This window comes from Diprion similis, chromosome 4, assembly GCF_021155765.1.
Source record: "Diprion similis isolate iyDipSimi1 chromosome 4, iyDipSimi1.1, whole genome shotgun sequence".
Taxonomy (NCBI): domain Eukaryota; kingdom Metazoa; phylum Arthropoda; class Insecta; order Hymenoptera; family Diprionidae; genus Diprion; species Diprion similis.
The window spans coordinates 18,581,505-18,606,735 of NC_060108.1; the positions used below are offsets into that span (position 1 = coordinate 18,581,505).

The 25,231-nt window shown below is 39.2% G+C and overlaps 3 protein-coding genes across 9 annotated transcripts; 1 reads left to right on the forward strand and 2 right to left on the reverse strand.

The window, feature by feature from the left end:
- The first annotated feature begins 945 nt into the window (after window positions 1-945).
- On the forward strand, window positions 946-1,784 carry LOC124405573. The gene is made up of 2 exons (XM_046880598.1): window positions 946-1,133; window positions 1,251-1,784. The coding sequence occupies exons 1-2, from the start codon at window positions 1,016-1,018 to the stop codon at window positions 1,553-1,555; spliced, it is 423 nt and encodes a 140-aa protein (XP_046736554.1). The 5' UTR covers window positions 946-1,015; the 3' UTR covers window positions 1,556-1,784.
- On the reverse strand, window positions 1,751-4,746 carry LOC124405572 (aspartate--tRNA ligase, mitochondrial). 2 transcript variants are annotated; one of them, XM_046880595.1, is made up of 10 exons: window positions 4,599-4,746; window positions 4,240-4,491; window positions 3,789-4,157; window positions 3,492-3,668; window positions 3,216-3,395; window positions 3,023-3,133; window positions 2,734-2,949; window positions 2,417-2,629; window positions 2,148-2,331; window positions 1,751-2,056 (listed from the first exon to the last, which is right to left on the reverse strand). In XM_046880595.1, exons 1-10 carry the CDS (start codon window positions 4,686-4,688, stop codon window positions 1,896-1,898), a joined length of 1,953 nt encoding a protein of 650 aa, XP_046736551.1. In that variant the 5' UTR covers window positions 4,689-4,746; the 3' UTR covers window positions 1,751-1,895. The 2 variants fall into 2 exon arrangements, with proteins under 2 accessions (XP_046736551.1, XP_046736553.1); XM_046880597.1 differs by having other exon boundaries at window positions 4,676-4,739.
- A 1,319-nt stretch (window positions 4,747-6,065) lies between these two features.
- LOC124405635 (leucine-rich repeat and calponin homology domain-containing protein) lies at window positions 6,066-24,826 on the reverse strand. Of its 6 annotated transcripts, none has more exons than XM_046880697.1 (14): window positions 24,539-24,826; window positions 15,243-15,387; window positions 14,906-15,138; window positions 14,668-14,804; window positions 14,376-14,591; window positions 14,100-14,285; window positions 13,688-13,806; window positions 13,309-13,458; window positions 12,721-13,133; window positions 12,457-12,608; window positions 12,222-12,359; window positions 12,027-12,104; window positions 10,800-10,920; window positions 7,491-7,641 (listed from the first exon to the last, which is right to left on the reverse strand). In XM_046880697.1, exons 1-14 carry the CDS (start codon window positions 24,711-24,713, stop codon window positions 7,622-7,624), a joined length of 2,283 nt encoding a protein of 760 aa, XP_046736653.1. In that variant the 5' UTR covers window positions 24,714-24,826; the 3' UTR covers window positions 7,491-7,621. The 6 variants fall into 6 exon arrangements, with proteins under 6 accessions (XP_046736650.1, XP_046736653.1, XP_046736652.1 ...); XM_046880696.1 differs by having other exon boundaries at window positions 10,791-10,920; XM_046880692.1 differs by having other exon boundaries at window positions 7,506-7,641; window positions 10,695-10,920.
- Window positions 24,827-25,231: the final 405 nt, after the last annotated feature.

Below are 25,231 nucleotides of genomic sequence, written 5' to 3' on the forward strand. Positions count from 1 at the left end.
TTGGCATTTAATAGCTTTTGAAATGATTTTACTTTTGCTTGCAAAGGTCAAGTATTGTAACTCCTACTTCGATTTTCATAAAATAAAAATATACAATTTTTCTGCCGCCACTTAATTATTATATTAAATTAACTTAAATGTTTTATTTATTAACATAATTTTGTTCTTCGTTAGAATCAGTAGCTGCATTAATTTTTCACGTCAGATTATGTATAGAATGTAATTACTCACCTAGTGCTGTGGTGAAGAATTAATAATCTCTTACTTTTTTGAGTTTTTTTTTTCTGTTGATTCATCATTCTGTTTGAGATGTTAGGTAAAATTGACTACTTTTTTATGCAAAAAATAATAATTCTGATTCAGTCGAAAAAAACGTGGCTGTGTTTGTAGATATACAAACCTTTTTATACATGGGTGGGAGGGGATTTCTAATACAGAAGAGTAATAATGTTAGTCACGCCAAGTACTTTGTAGTACACTTAGACTGACCGAAACATTTTTTAACATTTATAGAAGGTAAATTATTGGAGGAGACAAAAGTAGAAAAAAACATTGATATACTTTTATTCTAGTGATTACTGTAACTCAAGCAACTTGCAGGAAATTTTGTCAATAAAATATAATCTTATTTTGGAAATAACATTTCGCTTTATTAATACACCAAAAAATCCTTTTCGATGTCAAGCCTCATAAAGGTCAATGAAATTAAGGTGAATATGAGCAGTTACATGTGTACAATGGACTGATTCTCTACTGTCAGCATTAAATAAAATCCAATCAACTGACAAAATGAAAGATTGGCCTATTAAGTGCATCACGAATGTCAATTGGTATTCTTTGTGTGATAATTGGATCTGTTACTTTAATTTATTCAGGTAATGAAAACCACATACGAAGATTTCAATTGCTCAGGAGGATCGATTGGCAGCATAGCTCTTAATTCTAATAGCATTCAAAGCAAAATTAGTGGGACAAACAAAAGTTAAAATTCATTGAAAACGTATGTGTTCTAGGAATGTGCTTTCAATGTTACGAATGTAATTCCAACAGTGACAAGTATTGTGAGAATAGACCAAGGCATATCGTTCGATGCTCGTACTCAACAGTTGGATGTGTTAAGCTCAGTTATCAGGGTAAGTGTGCAACAAGTTTGAGAATTTTTATACCATTGTCTAATAGGAACCCATAATTTTTACCTTGGCCAATATCAATTCCGAGGTTCAGTTACAATTTTTCATTGACTTTTGCAGCGCTCGCATATAAATTCGTCAAATTGACAGGCGGTGAGATTGGTGTATCAGAGTGGAATGGAAGTGATAGTAATTGGAAAGCCGTTCCCTATGTCAAACGAGTTGTAAGGAGACGTTGTGGAAATAACTATGCTCGATATAAGGCGGCAACAGGATGCAGCCCATTTCCTCTTATATCAAAAAATGGCGCTAATGATACAATTTGCTACTGCAGATCTGAACTGTGCAACGGAGTCTTAAGGCTTGAAATCGTCAATTTTCCTTGTTATATTATGCTGATTCTCATACTTTTATGCGTATCCTAAACATAATAACATCTTGTCAGAACACTTGTCTGTTCGTCTTTATTCAAAGTGTGTGTCAGATTTGTGAGTAACAAAATTACGGAATTGAGTGTCATGGAAAAAAATACGTATCGTAGAAATTAAATACTATAGGTTTACGACTTTAAAGGTTTTATCATCACCTATAAGCCAAGTAATTGCAACGTGATAATCTGTTTGGCAAATATATAATTTATTCCTGTTTAATATTTACACTTTTGTCTAGCATCGGCTCACAACAGAGCTGGAATTAAAAAGAATGACGCATGACGAAATTTCACGGAAAGTGATAGTATATGCATTTGACATTTTTGCTCAATTATCAATCGGCTGGAGTTTTTATGTGATATAACTTTTTGTCTTCATCAGATATTTGAACGGGAGCACCAGACATTGCATCTCTGCCCTCCATGCTTTTGGGAAATGCGATAACATCTCTTATGCTTGTGGCATTGCATAACATTGCAATATAGCGATCCAAACCTTCAAAGAGGAATACAATTGTTAAGCTTTATAGAATTGCAAATGACAATTATCAATCTACCAGTCTCAAATTATTTAATGTAAGACATACCAAAAGCAATTCCTCCATGAGGTGGGGCTCCGCTATCAAGTGCTTCGAGCAAATGCGACATCTGACATGTGTCAATCCCCAAAATCTCCAGTACTTTTTTTTGTAATAGAGAATTGTGTATTCTTATTGATCCTCCGCCAATCTCCCAGCCGTTTGATACCAAATCATAATGTAGACCACGCACCTGAAGTAAATATAATTAAATAATGCTTTACATAAGAAAATGAAAGTTGCGACGAATGGTATGTAGTCATTTTTGGTACTAAAACCTTTAATGGATCTGTTGTCAGTAAGTGTGAATCCTCAGGATGTGGCTGGGTAAATGGGTGGTGTGTTGCCTTGATGACATTTTCGGTATTTTCTTTTGAGAATAAGGGGAAGTCAACAATCCATAGCCACTTGAAACCTGGCGATCTAAGGGTTATTCCTTTTGACTCCAGAATATTTGTGTAGAGAAACAGTAGTTTACCGAGAATTTCTTGCTGAAACCGTTGACTACATTTTTAATAAAATCGAATTACAGTGTATCGAAGTACAATAGCTAACAAGGATTTTTCTTAAGGTTTGACTTTTAGATGATACTCACTACAGCTGGCTTTTGTCCAACGGATAAGAACAGCATATCACCATCTTGTAAATTCAACCTATTTTCGATACTATCCACCACATCTTTTGAGAATAAAGTAGTCAGTCTAGTTTTCCACGAATTTTCAGTAATCTTTACTTGAAGTAATTTAGCTTGAGGACATTCTCTCTTCGAAATATCATCAAACTGCTCTTTGGTGGAGTTACTAAAGTTTTTCTAAAATTGCAATAAACTATAGCACGAAATAATTTAAAGATAATTACGTTCTACAGAAAATAATGTATCTTACACTTTCTTTTGGAAATACCACTGCGTACGCTCCAAAATTATCGTTATATTCGATTCCGGTTTTGGTGGTCAATGCAGTTGAAGTTTTCACGATGTCTGTCACGTTTTGAAGCTGAGTCCAAAAATATATAAATGTGCAGTTGATTTTCATTATTAGTCAATTCGCGAAGAGTGTTTAGATTCTTTTATCTCACCTTATAAGGTAATCTTAGATCTGGTTTATCTGTACCATACAATTCCATTGCGTCGTCATACTTCATTTGTTCAAACGGTGAACTGATCTCGCCAAATTCTTGTAACCAAGACTCTACTAGTAGGTCTTCCGTTAGCATCATTATGCTTTCACGGTCAACAAAAGACATCTCAATGTCTAGCTGCAATGATACACCTGATAAGCAATACTCACAAGAATCACTTCAAGAATGATAGATTTGCCAACTTGATTTCTAGATGTAAAGACATGATTATACCTGAGTGAACTCAGGCTGCCTGTCCATTCTTCCCGTCTCATCTCTATAACATCGAGCAATTTGAAAATAACGATCTATTCCACCAACCATAAGCAACTGCTTAAATTGCTGCGGACTTTGAACAAGAGAATAAAATTTACCAGGATTCCGTGTAGGGACGATAAATTCTTGCGCTCCCTAAAAGGGGTGAGGAAAAACCTTGCTGATGTTAAAAATTTATAATTTCCAGTAAAACTAGAACTATGGCCTTTTCGTTGTAGGATTTTATTTGATGATACATAATCGATAAAAACTTACCCCCGGGGTCCTACGGAAAAGTGTGGGTGTCTCAATATCGACAAAGTTACATTTGTTGATTAAAAATTCTCTCATTTTCATCAGGACTTTAGACCTGATTCTCAAGTTTCTCTGCATTTCGGGGAATCTTAAATCCAAGTATCTGTATTGCATTCTTAGCGGTTCCTTAGCTTTGATAAAGTGTCGAATGGGAAACGGCAGTTGTGTTTTGGACGGATTCAAAATCTCAAGGTGTTCCACCAGAATCTCTATTTCACCAGTAGTCATTTTTTTATTCACTTGACTATTCGGACGAGGATTTACGGTACCAATTACCCTTATTACTGTCTCGTAGGAGATCCCTTCAATCGTTTCGGTTAGATCCGTTCTCTGTGATAAGGTTCTGTTAATTTTACATATTGAAGATATCAGAAAGTCTTTAATTTTAACTTAACTAATCTAGTAGTATTACCTCGTCTGGTAGCATTAGCTGTGTTGATCCACAGTTATCCCTAAGTATAATGAACTTATTCATTCTTTGATACTCCATCCATCCGCAGAGCTCAACTCTTTCACCGACATTGGCAATTGTTAGTTCACCACAGTTGTGCGTTCTGTGAGAATATTTATCACGCTTAATCGTAGCTTCTGGTAACGTGGTAGAGGGCTTATTGACTGATACATTACTGAACGGTGCACTCGGTGAGGAAATGCCACCGGATATCTAATGGAAATGAATTCAATAGGTGAAAATGTTGCAAAAGACATATAATGTGAGGTAATTAAATATCCAATTCTAATAAAATTCCATTTACTCAAATACAAACTTGCCATTGGCAGCTTGGCTCCAAGAATCCGTTGACATCCTTTTAGAAATCTTCTAGAGCAGATATTGAACAGTATTTTACCTGGCCTATGCATTTTGTCATTGCAATACACACACCGTTAACTGAAAATTGCTAAAGGCAGCCAGCTAAACGGGGCATTTTCAAGCTCGGCGTGCAATGACGAGGACCGGTGAGGGGAGCTTCGGTACAGAAGATTCCTATCGTTACCGACAAATCACATTGCACGCACCGACGGTGTAATAAAGAACAGTTGGAAAAGCAGCATAATTAATTAGCTATGCTGTTTGTAAAGTATGGAATGCAATAATATTCTCATTCCTGCACTAGTCATTGTACGACGTATCGAATTCGACCTTCTTACTATGGTTACCATGTTGAATGTTATATGGAAATATATACATACAAAAAATAAAATGAACAATCGTTTGTTATTACAATAAATTTTATTGCAAAGTCGAACTATAACGTATTACAAAAATTCATTTATTACAGCAAAGTGTGTCGTTGTAACATTTTCCTGCTGAAATGTCGGGGATGGATGGATCAGGTCTTATCGAAATATTTCACTGTTTTGTGTCCAGTGTCTATGCATATAATAACGACCTATTCGAATTTTATTATATGTATTTAATTCGCTTCTGATTCTTTAAGTATCCAATGACGCCTGGTGCGCAACACCACCATAGAGTGCAGCACTGCCGATGTGTTGTGTGATGCATGTATGATGAGATCAGTGATATGATGTATATTTCGCCAGTCTCGCGCAATGTTTCAAATCACGTAACTCGTACCTTGACGAAATATGGAAATAAAAGTCTGTTGTTCACAGAGCTGCTGTGTCAGTCGTGAGTGATACACCGACGGACGCGGACGCTTTCCGATCTCAGTAAGAGTTAATACGTTGAATTAAAACTCCGGCGTTAATTGAATCGCGCGGCATCGTAAATATCGAATATAACGTGATCCAGTTAAATACCTGCCATAATTTTACGTGTTTACTTCTAAGACAATTTTCAGTGTGAATATTCTGTAATTTCATCTAATAATCTGATGAAGAAAACAAAGGTCAAAGTCATCACGCAAATCCAACGTAAAAAAACTAACAAATTTTAGTTTCCACATCTCTTGTGGCTAGTGAAAAATATTAATTTGAAACATATAGATCTGAACCAATTTCATATCATTACATCAAAAGTGACTACAAGAAAAGTGACAGAAACGTGTTCTGTGTACAAAAAATTTAAAGTTCGAAATACTTTCGGTCACTTTTCGTGATTAAAAGTCGCGATACAATTTCTACGGAATTCGACGTTCTGCAGCAAATAGGTAAGAACAATAAGTGATGTCATTTAGAGATACAAAAGCTATCATTGATGCCAATATCATCGGTTATGATTTATAGGTACAAATGTTCTATATAAGGATTTTGTAAATAATGACTAATTTAAAATTCGTCATACACAATTTTTATTCTCAAATACATCGTGTTTCTGTATAATACTCAAAAATAAGCAGACAATCACTAGATAAAGGATCGTTGAAAGAATCTGACAGATACGCAATCAGATACATTTATGACAAATCCCATCTGCACTAGTTCCATTGAATTTTAAAATTCTCTTGAAAAGAAGCCACAGATAGTACTGGCAGCTTGTAAGAGCGAATTTTATCGTACGAATTTTGATATAATGGTAAATGATAAATATATGAACGTGTGTCTTAATATTATACGAATACTAGGTTACAAAACATATTTCCTAATAATTATAACACATTTGCGTTATCAGAACGCTTGGTAACATAGTCAATCTAATGCGCACAGTAAACATATACCATTTCTCAAGTACAATGCTACTCAAGATTGATACGTTGATAGGCAGGTAAAATCTATTCGATAGTGTTGGGCAAATATACTATTATAGTGATCGGAACGAGCCAACCGATCTCGTGCCCCCATTGCGTGATAGTAAAATTACATCTTTGGCACAATAAATACGCTATCAAGCAGTCCGTTCATAAGCCGGTATTAATATAACACTATCATCAATTATCGAAATCAATCTTCAGTGTGCTTTAGTTTGAATATATGTCTAGGTACCGAATATAAGTATGCAAATTTTTCAACACATCGTATTGGAAAAAACATACGTTAGAAATTATTGACTCGAGTATTCGAAGTACTTTCGTTTGTCCCGTAAGAACGGTTTTTGCTTGGACCCTAAAATTACACACAGCGGTATAAAATTTTACCGAAACACTAGTATTTATCAAAAATCTAATCGCTTAATTTTCAGGATTACCATCAATTCAGCGATAGTTTGGATCCAACATTAGGCATCTAATGGTAGTCATTCCAATTACGTGTACAGTAAAGTACTGGATATAATTTAAGTTTAGTATTATCAGGCACAATACATATCACCTGAGATCGCAATTCGATTAGGGTGTAGTTATATGTAACATCGGCTTAACAGAGCATCATAATTGAGATCCTACAATGTATACAATGTACATGCGAGTTATATGCGTATAATTAAGAATCTTTAAACTAAAAATATGAGTCAAATGTTTACCTATCTAACCATAAGGTGGATAAACTTTTTCAATATTCAGTGACGGTTCACGTACAGTTTGGTTTACGATTCAATTAGTCTATAAATCTCGTTAGATTATGCACCTAACATTAATGTCAATATCTATCTGCTTGTCACATTTGAATGTGTGTACCTAACTAAATGTGAGAATAAAAATAAGTTTGTCATTAAATTACTCGGAACCAACGAGCAAACTTTGACATCTTTAATAAAGGAAATCTTGTTTCCTCGTAAACAGTAATATAATTCGTTTCTTTATATACTCTGACGCTAAGCAGTTAAGTTGCTGGCTATTATTGGCGGAGATCCAGAGGCTGCTATGTGCAGAGGTGATCGCATTCGGTGGAATCTGAGTAGCTCTGCAACTGTGACTGCGACTCGGACGACACCACGACCACCTTCCAATACATCGCTAGCACAGCACACTAAGTTCTGCAAAATTTGGAAAACCCAAAATTAATCATTAGGAATGGTTTATAAAACTGATTAGTCAAGTTAAAATATTAGACTCGCATGGCAGTTTTAAAATGAATAATTTTTTGATAGAGCTCACCACCGAGGTTTTTTTATCAACCCATGCACTGTATGGTGTACAATCATTTAGTTACTGAAAACTGAAACTCCGTATAAAAAGGATATTTTATTTTAAAATGACGATATTACAAGGATATATTTTGGTTACACATTACGAGAAGGTACATCAGGTTGGTAAATGAAAAGGGAAGAAGAGAAAACAGAGTATTCAAGCATTTGTTTGTATCAAAGACATTTCAGAAGCAAGATAAAAACATCATGAGAGATCAGCGTAAATTGAAAGAATCAAAACTTTACAACCCAAAAATCGTTTTTTTGTGAAATGTGTGATCTATTCGCATTTGAGATCTCGTTTCATAATCAGACTGAACATAATAAGTTTGACTTGAAAAATCGGGAAACTAGATCATTTTTTTTTTTTTTAATCCCAGACTTAAATCACAAATATTTCTTCAAAGAAGAAAATTAGCAAATAATTTGGGATTGTCGAATATTGGCCGTAATGAATAATCACGTGTACTATATACCACGAGCATATGTATGTAGATTGCATATAAAGCACACATTCCTCCACTTGATATCGCAAATTACATAGTTTTTGCACAGAATCTTGTGAATGTACATTATATAAATGTACAATTGCTCAGGTTGACCCTCAAACGAGTAACGTGCGAAGAGCATAATTATCGTCTCAGAATCAACCTGCGCAAAAATACGTGGAAAAATCTTTCATGGGTAATAATGTAATTGAAATAATGAAAATAGGTAAAAAGAAAAATTCACTTGAAAATTTGAATTCATGCTGTGTAGTAGTGGTTCAAATTGACTTACACCATTATTTCAATCAACCACTTTATCTTTCATCTTCGTACCAATCATCATATATACCTATCCAAAATAATTTTTTTTTCAATAAATAAATACTGATTGAAAATTGATTTATATCATACAATAATAAATTAAGAACGAATCCATAACGATTAAAAGCAAACGCTTAAGCTTCTAATAAAAAACCAAGCACCAATTAGATTAATTAACTGATATACAATAACGAATATTAATAATAACGGAATGATTTCACTTCTACATCATACAACAAAGTCGTTAAATTAGTCAATTACTTCCCTCCGATAAAAATTGGTATCGTCAGCTGAGAGCTATCTCCTCATCCTATCTCAGAACTTGGTTCAACAAAATCTCACCAAAATCTCACCTCAGATTTTGGTTCAATGAAATCCCATCTCAGAATTTCGTTCAAAAACATGTCCTCGGAAATTACTTTGGACATATGATGTTGTTCAACGAAATTCTAAGATGGGGTTTTGCTGAACGAAAATCTAGATGAGGTTTTTTGAAGTAAATTCTGAGATAGGGTGTTCTTGTTCTCAGCCGACGACATCAGAATAAAAACTATCCTTCAAATCCAGTCTTTTAGCATATCAATGTTCGTATCTGGGCGGGTGCCCAATTTTATTAATACTGATTTTATAATTAAAATGCAGAATATAGACATCTGGTATTTACATTACAAACAAACCTTCACATCAGACCAATGTACAAATTAGTTGAAACTAGCTTCAATTTTAGGAGAGAAGTTATAAAAATAGGAACAAACACGGTTTACGTTTCTGTTCAAATATCCATCTGCCTAATGATAATCAAATTCCATTAACGTTAAACTCACTTTGCAACAATACAAAAAGTATTTTCAAAATTTGAAATGAAATGACAAAACTGAGATTGTTCAAAAATGAAAATAAAATAATATCAATTATTATCCAGCTATTCCCTGCGAAAAATCGGTTGCCATTCAGCTTGGATATATATCATGACTAGATAGAACGTATCATTGAGACTAGAGGCTGAAACTTTGAATGGCAACAGTTCACTTAGATTTCAAAATATAATAATGCCTACGGGTAGATGAGATTGTTGCAATGACTGCTATGTAGCGAATATTATGCAAAGTTATTACAGTAGCATTGAAAATGAGTAATTGGTAATTCCTGCCTGAATTACAAAAGATTCCTGTGAAATGGTATAAATATAGTTCGCTAATTTGTACGTAGTTATTACAGTATAATCTAATACAATATATGTATGTAAATTTACGTTGTTACGAGTTCAAAGACAAATTTAAATGCTAGTATCAAAAATTGATGTCAATTCCAAACTTGTATCCAATAGGATAGAAACACGTGTCAAAATAACCATTTGGTATGTAACTTACACGAGGAAAAATTTCGCCTTTGAATCGAAGCTTCGTAATAAATTGATTAATTGATTAATATTAAATATAATTCGTATTAATACTCGTGCTACGCGTATGAATTTTACACGTAGGTATACAAATACATTTGGCGCGCATCTATGAAAATAAGTTAGCAGCAGCAGGAACGCGGTGACCCTGCTCTGCTATGTCCTGCCGTCTATGTTGGGCTATACTGCTTGAGAACTGTTCGTCCTGTAAATGTTTCTGACATATGCCGAATAATTTACACCGCAAAACGTTACAAATATTTTCTGATATGTTCGAAGAAACGAAAGCTCAATTAATAGTTACAGATACATCTGCTCATTCTGGCAAGAAATTCTAATCGTTCACGGGCCAATCAATTCTCGAGAGCCTCGGCGTTTTGGTCGACTACACTAGGAATATCTAACTTCAAAGGCATGTTTAACGTTACAAAGCTAGATTCATTAGAACGCATAAAATATTTTCTTACAAAAGTGTTCTTACGTATCGCCAACTTGTGAAATAATCAGCCGTCTCTTATTTTTTCATCCTTGACGCGTATTAATTAATAATTAAGCACCGTTTTGATATACATGTCCAGATTGCATTTAAGCGATTTGTTATATCCTACAAACTATGCAGCGAATGTTAATGCTAAGAATTACAGCTGTTGCAGCAAAATGATAAAAGGTCCATCAACTGTTCAGGAATTAACTTTCCTACTCAGGTATTGGAAAAATATATAGTAGCATCAGAGTAGTAATAAACGTGGCAAAAAGCATCGCGGAGAGGACGCTGTCCTGAATCGTACGAGATGAACCTGCAGGTTCCTCGAAGCCCTCTAATTCAACAAGCGCTGATACTAGACGCCCGAGAGCCTCCAGCCCATAGGCATCCATGTAACCCACGTCCATGATCGCGTCCGCGTCCAACAACACCTCCTGCAACCAACAACCACACTAGTCAGTCCCAGTTTTTTACCTTCCAGACTCCCGATTCCCGTTTAAATCTACATCTCGTTAGAGTCCGCATTTCTTTTCATTAATATCTTCATATATTTCTTGATAGCTTCTAACATCCATCTAACAATAATTCAACGAAAAATATCAATTCATTTTTTATACGCACTGTATTCGGCGAATCATAATCTAACTTTTGACAATTTTTTTTCTCTTTACAGTTACTATTTTAATGACTAACTAATTCGGACATTTTCGATTAAGTATGACTCCTAAAACAACAGCATTGTTACGACCTATCGGACACATAAGCAAATATCATCCATTGCATGCAGCTAAAACTTGTTCCTGCTTTCACGCGTTGTCAAATATTAATCTTCACGTATTTTCAGGAAAATAAATGACACCGTTGTATTGTCAGTTACATTCGTGTACTGGGGAATGTAGAGAAGTAGGGACTGACTAGTAGTTGTTGGATTGGCACGTTTTTCACTTAGAAAATTCAAATGACTAATTTCTTCACCGTTACCTACGCATTCACATAATCAGGCATGAAAAAGCTAAAGTAATACAATCCGTTACACCTTATCACTAATATGAGGTAGTGCTGATTAATATTGTCGTGATACTTAGTTTTTATATCAACTAAATCTACATCTTTCTTTCACCATGCAAATATTTACTACATGTTCACTCCAAGAAATCAGCAGGACTAGCGAATAAATTGTCAATAAACGTGCGTTCAAGTTTTGAAAAATTGCCTGATAACTTGGTATCAATGCATACAAATAAGACGAAACTATTTTGGCTTTATTGATTACAAAATACCTTTTTGATACACCCAATGTCTATTAAAGTGAGAGCTGTATCGATATGCAACATTATTGTGCGGTATTTAAATAAATTTATCCAAACTGGGAACAAACGTGATAGGAGAATCAGAAACATGATCCCTTCTATAAGGCACAGGGTAATTTTTCCGAGAATAATAACATCTACTAATGCATGCAGGATATGAATCTTGAATACCAAATTTTATAATTTCGTGATACTTATTCTATAATCACTCTGAAAAGTATATTTCGTACCTCGTCTACTCCGATCTTTCTGCACGCTTCAAGAAAGTTGTCAACGTTCCGCCTACATCTTGCCATTGTCAGCTTCGGCTATATAGAGCAGAGTGATCAGTCAAATAAGACAAATCATATGGGAAGTAACATACGAAAAATCCTCACTTAAGCCTAAATATTTTTGTCACACCGTGTACAAGATTAAAAACTTACCACAGCAGGAGAAGGAACGTGAATACTGGCAACAGAACGAGGTCTAACGTGGTTTGCCAGATGACAGAGGACAACACCGTCGGTCAACGCCGGCGCCAGGTCTTCTGGAAGAGCCATCTTCAGTCTTGTCTCTATGTGCTGTAGCAAAGGCAAAGTGAAATATAAACATGAGCACTTCGAAAAGTCACCAACAGTGATTTTCCTGCAGATTCATTCGATTAGGCTTGAAACTTACACTTCTAAGTTGTTCAATCAAGTCTGCCTCCTCTTTGGCTCGCTCGAATTCTCTGCGCATTGTGAATGAATATTTCTCAGGCACGTTACTATTCCATGTGACAGACCGTGTCGATTTAGGACTCCCACCATTTCTATTTGGACTCTTGTTACCTAAAGAAAAAAATTTTTCCCATTGTTTTGAATAGGTAACTAAACTACTAAACTACCAACTAATGTTTGTACTAAAATTGTTTTAAAAAAATTGTGTAAAAAAATTAATTACCATCCACGTATCCTATAGCAGTTTTGACGAGTCTTGGCGCATGACTTGGGCTAGAATTTATTGATGAAATGCTAGTGGAAGTTTTTATCGGTGAGTTAGGCTTTCTGTAAATTTGCTCAGTCAGTTTTCCGTTTTTGTTGTTATACTCGTTATTGCTACCGCCATTGAAAATGCCTGCATTTTGATAATTGATACGGGACGGTGGTACTTTCTGTACCGGCCTTTTTAGAGAATTTTCATCGGTGAATATTTGCTTAGACTGAGAATTATCTTTGGATTGATTAGCATCTGATGCTTCGTTGCTGTGGGATTCGTTCGATGATTCATTGCCTGGCGGTGTGGTCTGCTTGCATAGCCTGTACACGCTAGGCCCTTCGTTCACCCTCTGCTGTCTCAAAGCCTCTTTGTATTCCCTTAAAAAAAATCGAATATACAATTATAATTATGATAGTTATTTTACCACAACTCAATAATTATATATCACATAAAAATATATAAAACAGAAAACAACGAAAGAATAACAGAACTGAAAGAGAAAAACAAAATTGTTGCAGCACCGAACTTGGGTCTCGAAAGAAAGAGCGTTACCTGTACGTTTGGATGTGATTCAAAGGCCTCTTTTCATCTCCATTGACCTGTGGCGAATTGTTGACTGTTGTTTGAATAGGTTGTATAGATTGCGAGGTGCCAAGGGGTGGTTCGTGTGTGATTTGGGTCAACGGAACACTTTCCAAGTGGCTGAAAAAACACTCTCAATAGCACCTCTCATGCACACATGCAAGTTACGCAGAACAATTTTCCGTCCATGGTACTGTTATTAGTAATTTAAAATACTAAATATTCACACTGGATATATAACAAATAAAGATCGGCTGGGACGTCGAACTGTCGCGTTTTTCAATAATCAAAAGAAAAAAAAACCACAGAGAGAATATTGAAGTTGAAAATTGAATTAAAAAAAACATACCCTGATACAGTAGATGAATTTGGACAATTAGCTGCCGTTATTCTCCGCGGGTCACCACTATTATCAGATGTGCTTCTTTCCAACTTCCGCTTCTCAAGCTGGTCGTGCAGTATCATTGCCTGGAAGAATAAATTTCATAATGAAACAAGAAATTTCAAATGTGAAATCTCCGTGGTTATACACAAGAAATATGCATAAAAAATGACAATTTATTATACCAACCTGAGGCTTGCGCATATTTAATTCAGAGGTTTCTTTATCATGTAGTTACAATTCAAAGTAATTGAAAAGAAACCCTTAAGCTTCAGGATGAGAATTCGTGAACCGCAAATTTGTATTCAACAACGCGTAAATGATGTAATAGTTGGATCCATCGAAAACTAAACGAAAAATTTAATCAAACTTTATCTACCTTTCCTAGTTCATCTTCGAGCGAGGTGTGCTCCCCCGGCGATATCGTGCTGGGTGTAGAAGTACCGCTGCACGTGCCATTGGTTGCTGCTGGTTCCCGGGCAGGCAGAGGGATGGACAGCGGTGAGCATTCTTGACGCCAAGGTCCGCGAACGTCGCCTTCGTGGACCTGGGGAATGAGAAGGAACTGAAAATGTGTTCCAAAAATAAGCTGAATCGTAGAGTAGCGTCTCTTGGATGAAAACTAAATTGAAACAATCAATAAAAGGACACCAACCCCAGGGTGGATTTCCTGCGACCATCGTTTGTCAACCCCGTCGCTTGTGCTGTATCCGCTGTCGACGTTGTGGCGTCTGTGGGACCTCGTGTCAAGGGTGGCGTGTCCGCGGGCCTCCAAGGGAATGCGTCGAGCCCTTCCGCCCCTCGCACGCTCGTGCTTCACGGCTTGTCTCTCAAGGTACTTGAAGATATGAATACGACCACGGGTGCACAACTGTAATGTAATGAATAACTTTGTGAATAGACGGAACAAGACAGAATTATATGAAATATCACGGTTGTCGACCTACCGAAGCAGGCGGCGAGGTCAGAGGGTTTTCCATCAGCTTGAGTTCAATGAGGCTCTTCATTTTCCTGAGCTCGTTAGGTAGCACCGATATTCGGTTTCCACTGACATCGAGCTTGACCAGCCGAAGGTACGTGAGCTCTATGAAAAATTAAGGTAAACAGGAATAACTTATTAAACGATCATACTTACGTACATACGTTTATACGTTTATACGTTTATATATTCCGACTAATTTTTACCTATCGGTAGCTGTACCAAAAGATTACTCCTCAAGTCGAGGCTCCTGAGTCTTGGCAAATCTCCGATCCGCGGTGGAAGAGTAGATATCTCATTGCACCCAGCGTCGAGTTCAGCCAGCGCTGACATCCTGCCCAGTTCTTCGGGAAGGGAAACCAGCCGGTTGTGAGCGACGAGTAAAGTTTGAAGCGGAAGGCGGCATACTTCCCGTGGAAGAGTGGTGAGTTGATTGCGACTGTACGAGAGATAAGATTGATTGGTTTTATATATTTTTCCATGCTCGATCCTTGTTCAACTATTATTCATGCACGCTATTCGTATGTGTGATCGTTGAATCACCTCAAGTCAAGGTAGGCCAGGGACTGCAGCATGACGACGGTGTCGGGAATGACACGAATCGCATTGTGGTAGAGTTGAAGTTTCTCCAGAAAAGGGTACTCGGTTACTTCTTCAGGCAATTCCGCGAATCGATTTTTCGACAAATCTGCAACACAAGCGAATGCATACTTTTTAAACTCCGTATATTTGGTAATAGAATGCATTTCAATGTCCACGAAAAACCCATGTCATTTTACTCTGTTTTCCAAAGAAAAAATAATCTGAAAAACTTGACGGGATATCCTTGACCACGAGAAATAATTAGCGTGATTAGATTTTTCGATAAAACGCGAAACATTTTTGTAAAAAAAATTATGTCGTTTTGACACTGCCACCGCACGAGTTCTTCGAATCGATTACTTCATCGTAAAAACTCGACAAATAACATTTCCAACAATTTCCATAATACTTCAAGAATCTTGAAATATTAAAAGTGTTAATCATATAGCTGGTAAATAGAATGAAAATTAGCTGTACAAGATGTAGGAAACAGTGTTTCTTTTATAAAAACAAAATCATTTTAGCAAAAAGATAGCAAATATTGACGAAAAGAAGTTTTTACATTTAGAAATTAGAGATATACAAGTTCGCTATCTAATTCCAAAGCGTGTGATTAGAAATAAAAAAGTAGAGCCGGAACGACTGCACGATTCGATGTTGAAAAATGTTGAAAAATACTCGTTTCACATAATACTTATCAATTAATAAAAATCCTATATATTTATTACTTATTAACCCACATATTTATTAAAATCACTGTGATTAATCATCCAAAAAGTGTCATCTATATATAATATAAATTATCGAATTCGTGTACATAGACTGAGGGTAGAAATCTTCCATCAGCCTGTAGCAGTATTCGACATACAGCTTCAAGTACTCGTCAAGCTACCTGTTCCTGCTGCATGGTGTACGTACTACCATACGTATGCATTTGCACACCCTTAGTGCACACTGCACATACACCTGAAACCACATATGCAATGTATGAAAGTGGGGGGTGTAGGAACTAAGACCACCGTGCAAGGTAATGATTCCTGAAGCATTTGTACCGACGGGCAGTCCCTAGTTTCCCCGTAGCAACAACAGCTGCGTTGCAAAAGGGCGCGGAGTTGGCCGGGGCGAGAGAGTGTGTATTAGTGAATGGGGCGTGCGAGCCACGTGCCCGTCTCCGAAGGGTGGCTCGCAACTCACAGCTGCTGCCGGCGCCGAACGCCCTGATCAATACGCTCCTGCGGGTCTCGGGGATCCTTCTTACGCTTGGCACGCGTAGAAACGAAACGAAGGGAGAGAGACCTGGAGGACGGGGAGTGAAGAAGAGAGAGAGAGAGACGAAGGTTGGATGGAGAAAGAAGCCAGAAGAATAGCTGGGGTGCAGAGATGGCTTGATTCGATAATCGATTGACTACAATCTCGTCGGCGCGTCCGCTCGACCTCGGGTTAATTGCGTTAATAAAGCAGGCCGATTAGCGGCCAAGGTGCAAACGCCGTCCTCTACCTGCAGTACGTACAGCATCGATAGCGTGATTGTTGCAGCATCATCTACGTCATGCACACGACGCTGTAATACAAGTATATAATAAGAACGCGTTGCAACATGGCTGGATTTAGGACGATCTTCGAACAAACTGCAGTAGCTGAATTTCCGGAATTATCGTATAAGCAGTTGCACCGATTATAACCGATTATGACGTGATGTCCAAAAAATGACTTCATCGTTATATCATTGTTCAGGATTGTCTCAATACAGGTATACACGCATTGAGAAAATCTGAAAATGATATTCCGACGACACGAGTCAAATCCCAATATAATACAGAGGATTATTTTTACTGCTCGTAAATACAACATATTTTCATTTCCAGTACTTGCACCGGGCACCCCACACGTTTTCCCTTGTTTGGAAGGGAATAATCCGGAGTTCGCCCCAAGGTCGAGGTCCTTGGCGTGCGCTAGCCGATCGATAGGGCGCACCAAGTGCACATGCGAGGGTGTGCTGGCAAAAACGAAGAGGAGGATGAGGACTTGCAATGCTGATCGAAAGATGTCGTTGCAACTGAAGGAACGTGATGTTATAATAGGTGACATATCGAAGTGCGGACATTGAAGTAAGTATGTATCGCGAATCGGTAAACGCGTAAGCATATAAAATTACCGTGGGAAACACGTTCCATGATCATCACTTTCGCTATGTCTACTGAAATGGAACTGCCATACATGTATAATAGACCCTCTGCGCCAACTGTCGCGTCATTTTTATTCCTTTCCTGCATTGCACGGTGCGCAGCAGGGTGGATGCCCGGTTTATATTGGGTCACTGAACCCCAACTTCACCGAGCTTCTCAACAGTAGTAAACACAATAGAATTGCGAATAGGTATTGTAATTACACTAATTATCAAGGGCCGTCGACGCTCGTCGTCAATATAATCAAAGTAACGATAAAGAACGAGATATTGGCGTCGGTTGCTGCTGCTTGACTTCGTTCCAACCACCCACGGGATACCCATACAGCGGCTGCAGTTGCAAAGGACGTATGGATAGAGCGTCGCTGCCGAATCGAAAACCTGGATGCCCATTACACGCCGTAGTACAACTCTACATAAGCTCGTGTACACACACGGATACATGACTAACTGTCTGCTGATCCAAGCGTTATGTCGTTGAGAAGGGACGAGATCATCAAAGCGATATAGTATATTGCAAATTGATGATGCGACAAAGCGTTGTCTTTGATTTGCATCAGAGGATCAGCGGCGACGTGCAAAATTCAGTTTACTGTCCAAATTTTATCGTGAATTATATATTGCAGTAAGTCGTAGAGTTCAACTGATTCATGGCCGCGTGCAAAACTTAATATCGTTTTTAACGATTATTTTTCTGAGTTTAGAATCTACAACAGCAAGGACAACTCCTCCTGGGTCATTGATGTACTACTTCGAGCTAATAGCTGCTGTTTTTGCATGCAGGTCGCGTCGAGCTGGCGCGTCCGTACCGGAAGTGGCTGCCGCAGTCTCGCGACAGAGAGGCGCGAGTCGACCCAAGGATAAGGTAAAGTCAAGTCGAGCAAACCGCGAAATACGGTTTTCATCGCCGGTGCATCAGGGTCTGGAAAAGAAGAGATGCAAGCATCTGTACCGGAGAATACGAGCAAATTTTTCGTCCTCCAAAAACGACGAGAGATGTGATAAATCAGAATCGCGTCGCATGGGGCGAGCGAAAATGATTCCAGGAATTGTCATATTATTCATGATATTGTACGATGAACGTGACGTTGCTCTGCGGGGTTCTGACTGGGTCATCGAACGATTAAGGTTAATTAAGTCGTTTCTCGTAACTACTTGGTTTGTTTTGTAGTGGCACGGGCTGGTCGTATGTTCTACGTCATGTTCTGGGTGAAACACAGATGATGAAGAATGACGCGACGTCATTTCCTCCGGCTCCTTCAATTTTAGAAAACCTCTGTAACATTGATTTGTGCTTATTTCTGCCAGTGCAACGCTGACCAATTTCTACTTCTTGCACGTGGTAGGAGGAGCGATGAAGAAGAAAAAAAGGCAAGATTTTTGTGGAAATCTTATTCCGTTCGCGGAGCAAAGAAAACAATGAAAGTAAAATAATAATAACGCAAGGCCCTTGCCCGCTTATATATCGCCGCGCATGTGTTAGGTGCTTGACGTTAACGTCAAACACGTGCGGCCAGAGAGGCTGAGTCTTATAAGTAAAAAGAAAATATTGAAGGCTGGAGAGGAGAGAGTAAGAGGTCCACGTTGCCGAGCGAGGAGAGGCCTAGAGGCGCGATTCCTCGGGATTCATATCAATGTCTTTGCCGCTCGTGCTGCAGGCGAGAGAAGAAACACATATGTGTGATTTTGGCTACAGTGTTTTAAAGTACGTGTTTTACCCCCACGTATCGAAACTTGACGCGCGCAAATTCTTTACGAGAGGAAACTGAGTGGCGGCTTCGTCGCACACAATAAGCTATCACCTTATCGTTGCCGTTGTATCATCGATCGAACTGCGATATTATTGGCAGCAGCGAGGATTCTCACGAGAAGTTGCGATTATCAGGACCATATATTTGAACGAAGGGAGTGCCATTCCGCCATACCCAACGCGAGAATCGATGTGCCTACCAATTACCACTTCGTTAATTAAATGGTTGCGTGTATCGTGCTTTCGAAGCATGTTTTAAACTTATCGTGAGCTCCACCTTTTTTTCATCGATGTCTCAAATATTGATGCAACTTATACAATTAACAGACAGCTCGGTGTGATGCGCCTCTATAAAGGATCGATTGATTTTACGTCAGGCACGAATGTCTCTCGTCTCATATACATATACGTCACAGATATTTCATAAACGACGTGAGCCAAATACATGCATGTAAGTTTTTCTTCCTCATTCAAGACACGAATGAATTATATTTCTCAATTCACACATCGAGACACTATCTCTTGCACGGATTATTTCGCGTCGAAGAATAATGCAATTTGGTAACATAATTAAAGCGACATCCGAGAAGACAAAGGAGAAAAAAAATGCCTCGACACAATTATACAGTTGACACGTATCCGGATACGTTACACCGGCAGCAAGGCCATAGAAATGACAAGTTTACACGTAAGATAAGAGATGGAAGGACGGAAAGCTCCTCCTCCGTAAAGAAACTCGATCAACGCGAATCGACCACCGTCCCGTCGTACAAACATTCATACACAATCCTACAGGATTCGCTTCGTAGTTCTTCTTATACAGTTTCCAACGCGCCTTGGAAGGCTGGCCGATGTATGTACGATTCCTCACTTGAATTCGAAGCTGCTGCGAGCAAACTCGGAGGAGTCTCTGATCCTCGTCGCAGGGCGGCGAGCCCTACCAACGGGATAGGCGCCGGGCTCTAATTATAACTTGTGGCGTAAAGTAAAACGACCGCGTCAACGTATCTTGAGATCTAGCCGTCTAGGTATTGCACGCGGTGCAACAGGAATATGCATCTTAAAGGATGCCCACGCGTGGACACCGGACCTACGATCGCCCGCTCGTGCAGCTCAAGTGGTAGGTCGAGAGCCAGACTACGTGTACAACTCCAGTTGTTAACCCCCGAGGCAACACGCACGTGTACCTGCCTCCACCGACGGGTCTCCTGCCTATTCCTGAAGGGGGGAGAGAGCGAACGACGAACGCCAGGACATCCGGTCGTCCGATTCCCAAACGGTCGCGTAATGTCTTCCACCGTCATGGTGAGCGATATCCAAAGCTTGATATGTAGACGTTGCGCCTAGTGACGTCAATTCCCGTGGATTATAATACAACACTTACATTGTAGTAATGTTTGGTGTCGTGTGTGTGGTCATCGCGCCGTCTTTGTATGCAGCTTGCATATGTATGTTATATATGCATACGACATGTCGAGTATTACACTCGGGATTATGAATGTGCTGCATTATACCCACCAGGTGGAAGAGTGGAGTATTAAAATACAATTGTTTGTTATGTGCTCGGCGGAGAGAAACCTATTGGTTTCTTTCATTCTTTGAATCACGAGTTGCCCGGGAAGTTGTTCTTCAAAGTCAAAGAAAGGTTTTATTATACAATAGTCAAAAGTCTTGCTGCTTCCACATCACACACTATTCTCGTAACTTACACCATATTGGTCTTCATACTCACTAAAACGGAAATATTTTCCATAATCCGTGTATAATTTAACATTGGATGTAACTCAAGAAAGTTATCTTTATTGTTGTTTAAAATATTAAAACCCAAATTGTCATTTCATTACGACTAAAAGTGAATGCAACCTGCGGAAAATGGATTCGCACAGGCTTTGTCAAATTTTTACATGATAGGAAACACCGATGCTTTGAAAGGTACCGCGAGTCGCTTTGAGAAATAGGAATTTTGCGCTCCGCCCCGATGGACGTCTCGCAAGAAAAGTCGCAACACGGCATTATGGAATATCGACCTAATGTGTCGTCTCGCCTCCTCCCTTGCAGTTGCCGCTCCGGCTACCGTACACCGTACCATCATGCTATCTTTAGAAGCGGAGGACGCGGACGAACCCCGCCTACGGAGAAGTCGCAGCGATTTCGCCTCCGCAATACTATCAGGATGCGTGGAACGAGAGCCTCCAGTGAACAAGTGAAGAGGATACATTGCACTAGGCATGCAGCGTCCCCATGTGATATTCGCGAAGCAGCGACAGCCTTCCCATGGGAAATCCCCGAGCGAGATATATCTCGGGGAATAAATACTTTACTGTAATTCAGGAGAGGCTAACATCGTCGCAGGGAGAATATAATCAATTCCATATAGATACGAATACAGATGTCGTGCATATCCAGCATATATGCGGAATATGGAATTTCTTCACGAATGACAGATTTCCATATATAGACTGCTAAATTCGACATACATACTTCTAACATACATAAATACAATCGTTCTTCCTGCAGATCATAAAAATTGAAGTGTTTTTGAGTCATTGCGACAAGCCTGCACGTATTCATATCCCCGCATGCTCGTGATTAGCCATTATCTGCATGACCACAATTATACATATACGATTGTATGTTACGTGAAACAAAGGATGCAGAAAAGGCGTATATGTATAGATAAAATCACAACGAACAAGCTAAATCGGTAGCGGAGCTGAATTGTGGTTTAGTGCAAATAGAAGTACTATGTAAGAATCTTTGCTTATTAAGATATGACAAGGTGAAATTAATTGAAATACTCGTCAACGCCAATTGTGTATATAATGAGTAGAACCGCGCGTTGCGTTGTGTCGAATTGGCGTGAAACTTTTCCAGCACTTTCGTCGTTCGGCACCACATCGCGCTACCAGAAACGCCAAGTAATTTAGGGGCACAATGACACCCTCGCCGTAGCTAAGGGGGAAGCCGACGACCTAATCAGAAGAAGGAAATGAGGGGTACAACTTCGTTACGCAACCCCCGCAGGTCAGTTTCTCGGGAAGGAAATGAATTCCGGGAAGACCGGCTTATAATAGTATATGTTATAAGATGAAGTAGAAACGATGACATCAAATTGGTCGAAGTGTGTGTGCGAGAATGCAGATTACGAAGTGCCTGCGGCATTGTAAAAATAACAATTCTCCTCATACACGTAATAGGGGCGAATAAAAATTCTGCGCATCTTGGCAAACCGAGCCACAAGCAATGCCAAGGCGGCTATAGCTAAGCTCGGGAAAATCTTTCAGCCCCTCTCCGCAAAGAGTGGTCGAGAGTACATACATACCGAAGTGGTAAAAGTGGCGTACTTTACGCTTTTACCCCGGCATACCCTAAAGCGTCCACTAGTTACACAATAATAAACCGGAAAATAGGACGGAGCAGGAAGAATGGCGGCTAAGTTTCCATGCATCGGTATACATCGAAGGAAACGCGTGCGATAGCTACGCGACCCGAGATCACTGGAGGATAAAATATAATAACGTTCCTTTTACGCGAGGTGAAATTGTCCAGAAGGGGAGAGTTTTGCATGTACTGGCTGCGGCAGGCCTCTCCATATACGGACCTCGATCAATCTGGTGAAAAGCCGCAAGCAGAACCACGATCAAGATTGCCTACGGCGCTCGAAATAGTACAAGAAATTCAGAATGACGTATATGTTTTGTGCTTAGAGGCTGTACAACACTTTATCGTGCCAACTTTCAAGTTAGCAAATATAAATACATGGCAGAAACGGTGGAAAGACCTGTAACGGTAAACGCATGGGGGGGGGGGGGGGGGGGGGGGGGGTGTTAACATTTCCCTTCTTTTTTTTCGCTCTTCAGGTACTGCCTAAGGGAACCTGACCCAGGGATTAATGAAGCATCTGTCCAATCTTGTGTCGTTCAATTGGAATTACGCAACTTGTATCCGTAATGTGATCGAAGAATGTAGGCTTCGTATTGCCAAGAATTCCACTGATCCATTATAAGAACTAGATATCAGATCCCTCGACTGTTTAATCACTCCGAGATTGTGACTGATTGGGGCATTCTTGGTAGCGTAATATCTAGGTTTAGTTAGAAGAGATAAAGACGGAAATGTTATAGACGTCGATACAGCCGGTAATCCGAATCACCATCGAATGAGTGTATACTCCGGTTATCAGGTCGATACTGATCTTCCGTTCTCTTCGTTCACACCTGTGCAACGGGCGTATCGGAACAGACAGGAGAAAAGGAGCAGTTTTGCATTCCTGTACGTTTTACAGTTAAGTACCTCGGTGAAAGAAGAAACAACGAAGCGATTTCCTCCTGCGAGGATTCATCGTTATCAGCCCGTTCAAAGTCCTGTACGGAACAAACATACACTGCACGGATATGTTTGTCGCGGTCCAGCGAACCTGCGTATGTGCAGACAAAGGGAACCAATAGACCTTTGTCATTTAATGTTGAATAAATGAACAAATAAATAGGTATGTACGTCGATTACATCAACAAGGACCGTCGGGAGAAGGGTCGCCTCGCTACGTTCTTATGTAGACTTTCTCTAGTAAGGCGGCGATGAGGACTGAAATACATAATATAAACTGTTGCAAATTTAAATGCACGCCGTGATCGGTCCTCGTCTCGTACCGAAGCAACGTGATGCGCATACGTATTTAATAATTCAATCACATTAACGCTCTCCCCGGTATCGCGTTACCGAGGAATATGCAAGCCTGACGAGTTGCGTCAACTGTAATAACGATTAAACATTTACGTGGTAAGTGTCTTATATTTTTTTCCAACAAATTGTTCTGAATTTCAAGCTACTTTTCGATGGGAAGCAGGCGTTACATTTTCCTGGGAGCTTATCAACATCTTTACGTTCCGGAAACTGATACTATGCTAGACATGTAAAGATAGCCGGGAACCTTTGTTACAAGAATAGGAAAATGTCAAAGTGGGGAAAGTACAATGCGTCGAGCTTGCGTACGTTGATTTTTTCTTTAGCACTTTTTATAATCTCAGTTAGAATTATGTCTACGATAAAATTCGATAAGTGACCATAATTGTTGATGGAAGACAAAGGGTGGCGGACGAGTAATTGGCATAACAATAAACGGAGAAGCATGGGCGTGACGTAAACAATTCTGACGAGCTAAGAAGGCGAGAATTCACCGCAATAATGAGAAATTAAAAACGTCATTTATGAGATATGATAAACAGAGGTCAACAAAACGCTCAAGCATCTGTGCACAACCGTCTGTCTATACCACCGGCGATCGGGTATCGAAGGGAGGGAAACAACAATCGTTCGACATACCAGCGGTAACGGTGTCGCATAGGTTGTACTTGACGCCGGTTTTCGGAAACTCCTTCAGCTTTCGACCACTCAGTTTTAGCTCGCCGCTGAGGTGCGCCTCTTCTAAAATCCGCTCCAACGAACGGGTTAACTGTTTTTGTATGTGACCACTCATGTTGGACGCGACCATCGCCATGTTACATCGTCCGGGAGACTGGACGCACGCCAAATATCACGAGTCCACCGAATCAACACAACTGTCGAACCTTAACCCTTGACGGACGACGGACTCGGGTCGACTGAAGCTAGCCGCGAGAGCAACTCCCACCCCATGTCCGCCACGAATAGACAGGCAGGCTAGACGCGACACTCGTAAAAAATACATATGCTGTCTAACTATACAACTGGACTAGAAGACTTCATTTCCCCCCCTAAAATCTGGACAAAATATTTTTCAACAGTTTTTTAATTTAATCGCGTTACAGAATACGTTGACTCGAAAATGTATATACAATGAAATTATACTTTCAAATTTGACAGTGGGGGTCGAAATTTTTTGAAATACCAAAGTAAAAAAAATTAAGGCTTGCTTTTACTTCGTTGCTTTTGGTAGGTACCAGTTGAAAGTGATAAATAAATACAATTCGAATATGGTTTACGAATTTCCTATATTTCACGTTATACATGGGTTTGACAAAATTACTCTATTTATAA